The 7,521-nt window shown below is 40.9% G+C and overlaps 1 protein-coding gene across 1 annotated transcript in view; it reads left to right on the top strand.

Moving 5' to 3' along the window:
- Positions 1–2,787: 2,787 nt before the first annotated feature.
- Positions 2,788–7,521, top strand: part of NUP133 (nucleoporin 133) — a gene marked incomplete at both ends in the record, with an annotated part of 30,347 nt that continues 25,613 nt past the window's right edge. Inside the window, 5 exons of the mRNA XM_079550313.1 lie at positions 2,788–2,972; positions 3,989–4,107; positions 4,905–5,008; positions 6,124–6,231; positions 7,173–7,304. Of these exons, the coding sequence (XP_079406439.1) occupies positions 2,788–2,972; positions 3,989–4,107; positions 4,905–5,008; positions 6,124–6,231; positions 7,173–7,304 (648 nt within the window). The remainder of the gene's footprint in view (positions 2,973–3,988; positions 4,108–4,904; positions 5,009–6,123; positions 6,232–7,172; positions 7,305–7,521) is intronic.

Below are 7,521 nucleotides of genomic sequence, written 5' to 3'. Positions count from 1 at the left end.
AAAAAAGGGCAAATGAGGAGCTGCGAGTGAAGGAGGGTGCTCTCAAGCAGTGCTTAGAGGCTGTGGCAGATTATAAAATATCAGCACAGAATCAAAAGGAGTGTGAAGAAAAAACGCAAGAGAAACTTGCCAATAGTTTCAGAAAGCAGTTGATTTCAGAAACATCTTTGAAGCTTTCTGAAGATTACTGCCATTACCTGGAGAACGACATCTTGATACTGAAAGAAGGTATACTGAAAACAAAGTTAATGCCAAGGTATGCAATGCCTGTGAGCATGTTGGCATAGGTTAAGCTGTTCTTTTCCCCTAAATAGTGCAAGAGAATAAATAATCTGTAAACAAGTGCAGGACAGATTTGTCTGAAGATATGAAAAGTTACATCATCATTAATCAGACTACATCCAGACTACAGATGATTTGAGCACGCCTGCTGTTTTCCCTAAAAACAATTTCAGTTCAGGAGACGGGTATCATCTCCTGATGAAACCACTTGCACTGACTGCTGCTGGGACACAACCTATTCTCTACCTTTTCTACTAGCTGTCTCCAGGGAGGTCTGTGGCGGAAGCTGGTATTGTTTAGGCTGGAGCAGACTCTGGAGTGACCTTAGTTGTTGTGAGGTGGAGGCAGGCCTTTTTTTCCCAGGTAAACAGCAATAGAACAAGCCATAACAGCTTTAAGATGCACCATGGGAGATTTAGGTTGTATATCAGGAAAAATTTCTTCTGAGAAAGAGTGATGAGGCATTGGAACATACTGCCCAGAGATGTGGTGGAGACACTGTCCCTGAAGGTGTTCAGGAAGTGTGTGGATGTAGCACCCTGGCGCATGGTTTAGCGGGTACGTGGGGGTTGAAGGTTGGACTAGATGGTCTTAGTGATCTTTTCCAATTCTAATGATTCTGTGATTCTAAGAGGGCACAGTCTGCTTGTTTATTATAATTATTTAATAAAACATGAGAGCATGTTGTGGGCTGTTGTTGGCTGTGCTCAAAAATCTCTGCTCTCTGCTATTTGTTTTGCTGAAGCTACTGTTAACAAGAAGAGGATCAGTTCCATGAACGAGGGTATTGCTACTGCAAATGCCAAATGGTACTCAGAAAAGCTTCTGATCACAGCTAAAGTCTATTTAACAAGTCAGATCAAGCTTATCCAACATATCCTGGGTGAAAGGCCAGAACTTTCTTGCAATTAGTAGTTTTTAAAGTGCCTTTGCAGTACATTATATAAGACCACCTCTCTTCTATGCTGTGTGCACTGGTGTGCTACTTTGGCCTAAACATATCCCCTTTGTATTGGAAAGAAGTGAAAATGATCCCCAAACATTTAAAAATAATTAACTTCACATGCACACAGATAAATATGCAACACAAATACTTTTTTCAGAATCTACTACTAATTAATGCATTTTACTCTGATCATCTTAGTGGTCTTCCTCTTGACCCTCTCTAAGAGCTCCCTGTCCTTCTTGTACTGGGGGCCCCACATCTGGCCACAGTACTCCAGATGGGGCTTCAAAAGGTCAGAGTAGAGAGGGACAAATTAATTTTACTAATTAATTTAATCTTTTTACATTACTTACATTAATCTTATTAGAATCATAGAATCACCAAGGTTGGAAAAGACTTAAAAGATCATCCAGTCCAACCGTTCGCCTATTCCCAATAGCTCCCACTAAACCATGTCCCTCAAAACAACATCCAGCCTTTCCTTGAACACCCCCAGGCTTGGTGACTCCACCACCTCCCTGGGCAGTCCATTCCAGTGCCTGATCACCCTTTCTGAAAAGTAATACTTCCTAATGTCCAGCCTGAATCTCCCCTGCTGTAACGTAAGCTACTTGTTAAGCTATTTATCTTAAATGCAGTGAATGACTGGCAACTCTGAAGTTCTTTTAACTTGGGTTGCAAGCAGTTAATTCAATGTATTTTTTTTTTTAAATCTTCTGATACCAAGATACTGGTTATCTTTGAAAAGGGAGTGGATTCCTATTAGTGGAGTAATAGAATATCCAGTTTTTACAAAGGTATAGAGTGAACTGGCTGAGACCACATTGCTTGATGTTTCCAACTATTTGAGTTGAGAGAATTGCCGCCCATTGCTTAAGAAATCTTGAACTCGTGATGCTACGAGACAAATCAGTTAATGCTGTGACCTGCTGGGTAACTCACGACATTTCTCATGAAGATGTTGCAGACCCTCTATGCACAACTTTCTTTGAACAGTGCTGAAGGGCACACTCAGTTCAGTTTGCTTCCTATAAACCGCTCACAGTAAATAACCAATCAATGAGAATTTTGTCTGCAGATGATGGAATCTGAGCTGCCACTATCTTTCCAGACTAATTTCATTCCAAAGCAGGCCGGCAGCTATTTGCAGCTGCTCTGCCTAAGCAGTATTTGCTACACCGTTTTTCAATCAAACGGCAAATCACCAGCTGCAAGCTTAAATGCTCTCTTTAATCAAACACCGCGGTGGGAAAGAACGATGGGTACTTTGTGAATGTTTATTTATTCATTCGGTTCATTTTAATTGATTATCTCCTCCGACAACCTACACACAGCCCAACTTGCTCCCTGAGTAGACGGCCATCAACCTTCTGGAAACGCACGCGGAAACCTGAGAGAGCGATCGGTTGCCCCCGGGGTTTCCCCGACTGCAGCACAGAGGCTCCCTTCCCGCCCAGCCGGGCGCAGAACAGTGACGTCATACGTCGGCGCCGGCGCCGCTGAAACGTCATTCAGGGGCGCCACGCGGGAGCGTCCGATCTGCCTCCCTTCCTCCGGCCATGTTCCCCTCGGCTCCCGCTTCGCCGCGGACTCCGGGCGGCTCGGCTCGCTGGGCCCTCGGCAGCGCCGCTCCGAGCCCCCTGTCCCGACCGGGCAGCAGGAAGAACCTGGCCATGGTGGCGGCGACCGGCTCCCCCGGGCTCTTCTCCCCGGTGGCTCGGAGGAGCGGCTCCCTCTCTGCTCGGTGAGTTCAGCTGAAGGGCGCCGAGCGGCATCGCAGAGTCTGGGCAGGGTGCTCGGTGCTGCAGTAGCAGTAGCCGGTTGTAGAGGCAATCAGCAGTCGGGCTGGCGATGGAGAAATCCTAGATAACGCCGCACGGCGAGTGAGGTGTTCCCTCCGGTTGCTCTTACAGTTGTGCTGAAGAGTTTAGATATCAGGACAGGTCCTACAGAATAGGATCTTGCCCTCTGCTGGAAACAGTGTTTAAATCAGCCTCTGTTTTCTATTTTATTTGTGTTGATTCCTTTCTTTTATACGTAATTCAGGCTACAATAAGAGTTTTCTGCCTATTTATAGACATGATTTATTTAGTGATATTCGCTAAGGAGCCCTTCTGAAAGATGCAGCAAATTCACATGCCCAGTATTGTCTGGATTGTGTTGACTGAGATCTTGGTAGGATATTTTGTATTGCCTCACGTTATCCAGTTCTGACTGAAACGCCCTATAATTGAGCATTTTGTGCTTCCTGAATAATGAACAGCTTTGGGCTGCCCCCTCCCTTAAAAGGCTGGAAATTTACAATAAGAATGACTTCATCCTTCATCCCACGACCAGCAGAGATGTGAATTATTTCTTGGAGTTTTTGCCCACGTCCTTGGAATGTAGTGAATATGTATATGCTCTGCCTTTAAATATGTAGTTGCTGCTTCTCGGCGTGCATGTTGGTGGAGCGATCCCCCATGCATCCATCACTGTAATAATAATTTCTTGACAGAACTCAGTGGTGTGTGAGGTTACTTTGTTTTCTTAGCTTTATTCTTTCGGAATTTAATATAAAATGATGCAAGTTTGATATGTTCTAACCCTCTCTTACTAACTTGAGTGTGAGAATTCCTCAGATATGTGTGAAATAGAGAAAGGAACAGGAAGCTATGCATGGAAAACAAAACAGAAGCATGAAAAGCATCTGAAGTGAAGAACCGTTGGAGTTTCTGAAGAAGCAATAGAGAACTAATAACAACTTCTGTTTTGTTTAAGAGCAACTCCCACCAGAGTTATACAGCATCCCTTAGCAAGTGAGACTGTTAACTACGATGTGAAAGCTTTTGGATCTGCCCTGCCTGTTAAGGTGATGGAAGCCTTGAGAAACGCTGATGGTAAGACTAGATCTTATCCACTGTTTTCCTTCTGGAAGTTGACAAGAGAAGTTAATGTGGTGTTGATGCTATTTAAAAGCTGACTGGAGTGGAAAATGAAATGCTTATGACTTTGTTAGAATCCAGCATGCTTAACTGTTATTGCAGTTGTAAGAATACAGGCATATGAATGCATACAAGCATAGCTCAGATATTAACTTGTTTTGGATTCTCTTGTTTCCTGAACTGGTTGTTCCTTCTTTTATTTTTTTTTTTTAATCCACATGCTCTATGCCATTAAATTAGATACAGTCAGTTAAATTAAGCTTCAGCTCATGTAATGGTGATAAAACCAGTGGATGAAAATAGAAGCGATGGCTTGATTATCAGTTCTAAAACCCCAATAATAGAAACTGTTTTCTCAGTTCAGTAAATTACTTAAGCTTCATTTATCTAATGGAGATAAGAGAAACCAAGGATATAAAGCTTTATAATAGCTTTGTAAAATTCTTCAGCTATTTTAAAGATGTTTTTTTATCTGCAATGATTGGCTAGCTTCTAGAGTTGTGCTGCTTTTCACTCTAAAATTGAGCATTTTGACGAATGGATTTTTTTATATTTTATTATATATTTTGAAAAATGGATTCTTTATACTGTATTTAGTTATTGGTGTCTTAAATATGTGGAAGATCTAACAAGGAATTTAATTTTGCTGCAAAAGATGCTCTTTGTGTACGAGACTGAGGGTGACTTGATTTTCAGCTTACTCTGTACTGTTGTAAAATATTAACCCTTTGAAAAATTTACTTTCTGTGTAGCTGATGACCATCTGAGCGTTCAAGTGGATGAAAGCGGATGGGCATGGCTAGTCCATAAAGAGAGGCTGATTATATGGAAGATTGGTCAGTCTCCTGTTGCAAAGGTAAATGAGAGACTAAGACGAAAAATGTGTACGTTTGAGCTAGTAGGACAAGTTACCCAGTTGTGTTGCTTTAAATCAAGGCTTCCTTATAACTTGAAGTTTGCTTCTTCCACTGATAGCAGCATTTGATAAGAGGTCATGCTAACAGCAATAATTCAAGTTTCTGGCAGAGTTTAACTGCTTTGTATTTCTCTTTTCATTTCTAATTGTCACCTTAACATCCAAGTGCAAGTTCTACATTTCAATGTGTTAGCCTTGATAAAGTTATTCCAGTATTTTGAAAAGAGTTGGTATCTTACACGTTGGTTTAAACGCTCCTGAGAGTGACTTTGAAGTGAGTTTCAGCAGTGTTGAATGTATATTTCCTTAGTTTTTTTATGTCAAGAAAAATATGTTTTTCTCTGGGAACATTTTTCTCACAGCAGCACAGTGCGAAGCAAGTATGTTCAGAGGAGCCCTGTAGTCACAAAATCTTTACCTTCCAATTACTGCAACATCTGTTAATTATTCTGCTCTTAATGTCAGTGCAGAAATGTCAAGGATTCTGGTACTTAACGGAGGTTTTTTCAGCGGTTATTGTTTTTCTGATTGATATGTCACTTTTCTTAAGATAGGAGAATGTTGTCCCTCCTCAGGCTTTCATAGACTCGTACAATCATAGAATGGTCCGTTTGCAAAGGGCCACAGTGATCATCTAGTTTCAACCCGCCTACTGTGTGCAGGGTTATCAACCATTGGACCAGGCTTCCCAGAGCCACAGTTTTCTCAAGTGCTTTCTGTTTAATTTGTTCTGCGGTCTTGTTAGTATCTTACATTAACATATGTCTAAGTAATGGCACCTCTGAAAAGAGGTGAGAAACATTCAGAAATAACAAAAGCAAAACTGCTGTGTTTGAAAGTGTGTGTGTTTGTGTGTGTTTTAGCCATTTGCTTGTTATGATAAAAGAGATTTTTCAGCAAGTTTGACTTTGTTTTTATCTTGTGTTCTCCTTTTCCCCTTATGCAGTGTGCAGGCTAATTTAAAATCAATTTTTGTCAGGGTCAACAGCTGTGGAGACTTTGTGGCACAGGAGCAAGTTCTTACAGTCTCATCTTTATAATTGCATCTCTTACAGTTATCTCTGTGCAAGGAACTCCAGCTACCACCCAGCGACTACCAGTGGAGTTCCAGTTTAGCAGCTATATGTTGTCTCAGTTCCTCAGGTGACGCATCTTCTCTGCAGGTGATCCAACTTTTTAAAGTTTGTGTTTAAAAATACTGTTGGACCAACCTTGAATGTGTTCTATTTTATCTGGTGTATTTTGTTTTCAATCTGTTTTAAAGTTGTGTACTTGTTATATTTTAAAAGTTAGGATTGTTGGTTTCTGTTAAATATGCTTGAAATAAAGTCTCATCTCTTTATGCCCCTTACATGTTATGTAATCAGAATACCGTACAGTTTCTATGATAATTACTTAGCATGCTTTCCCAGCCAATGAAGAAATATTCAGTTAACTAGCGTTCAAATAGTGTAAGCAGATGCAACTGATCTGCATGCTAGCTGAAAAGAGTTCAGCTGTCTTTTAATTCTGAGTACACATAGCTGAAAAGCAAAAACGAGCACCTTCCCTTTTCGTAGTCTTTGTAGCACAGCTGATGTTGGAAGTCTCTTGCATCATGTTTTGAATTTGGTGTCTGGGTGGTTTTCTAAGTCAGAAGCCCTACTAGAGGCACACAGTGGCCTTATGTCTTTTTGAAGAAAAAAATCTGTTTTCATTTTCTTAATCAATCCAGAGCAGTTTCTTTATTTAATTATAATCTTCCATTTTAAGTCATCATCTTGGCATCCAGAATTCCCCACTATATCTTTTGTCTTGCAACTCGTCTTGTAAATTTTTGCTTTTCAGTAGCAAACTGAAGTATCAGAAACACAAACCCGTACAAGCTATTACTAGCAAAATAAGCAAGTAGAGCATTCCCTGCATGTATTAAGATATGCTGCAGAGTCATCCTGCTGTTCAGTGTATGCCTGTGAATGTGCATCCATATGTATTCACTACATTTGCACGCGTGAGTCCTTCACAGTCTTGCTATCTTGTTATGTAAAATAAGGTGATGTAGGTAAAGCTGCAGTCTGATTGTTTTTTGTCTTGCATGTTATGATGATTATTTTCCCACTTCAAGTCCCTGGCAATAATGGTTGCTACCAGCGAAGGTTCTGTGCGCTACTGGCCCAGTCTTGCCCATGAGGGTTCTTATACTGAGACTTTCACAGACTTTGGAGGCTCTCTATGCAGTTTCCTGACAGCAGTGAAGGTACAGTGCAATAGATTTATATAAAAATACTGCTTTACTGTGCCCAGTTTTTAAGCGTCAAACTGAGGAAAGTGAGATCTTCACATTGACTTCATTGTTAAAATGCATGAGAATTTACAGCTAAAGGAACCAGTGATCTAAAAGTGCATTATTGGATATTAGTCCACCTGTTGGTGGACAGAATTAATCTGTACCATAACTTTTGTATGGTATGATC

Source organism: Tetrao urogallus (genome assembly GCF_951394365.1).
Source record: "Tetrao urogallus genome assembly, chromosome: 2".
NCBI classification, from domain to species: Eukaryota; Metazoa; Chordata; class Aves; order Galliformes; family Phasianidae; genus Tetrao; species Tetrao urogallus.
Note: the sequence above shows the minus strand (reverse complement) of the source record. Positions and strands in the feature narration are given on the sequence as shown.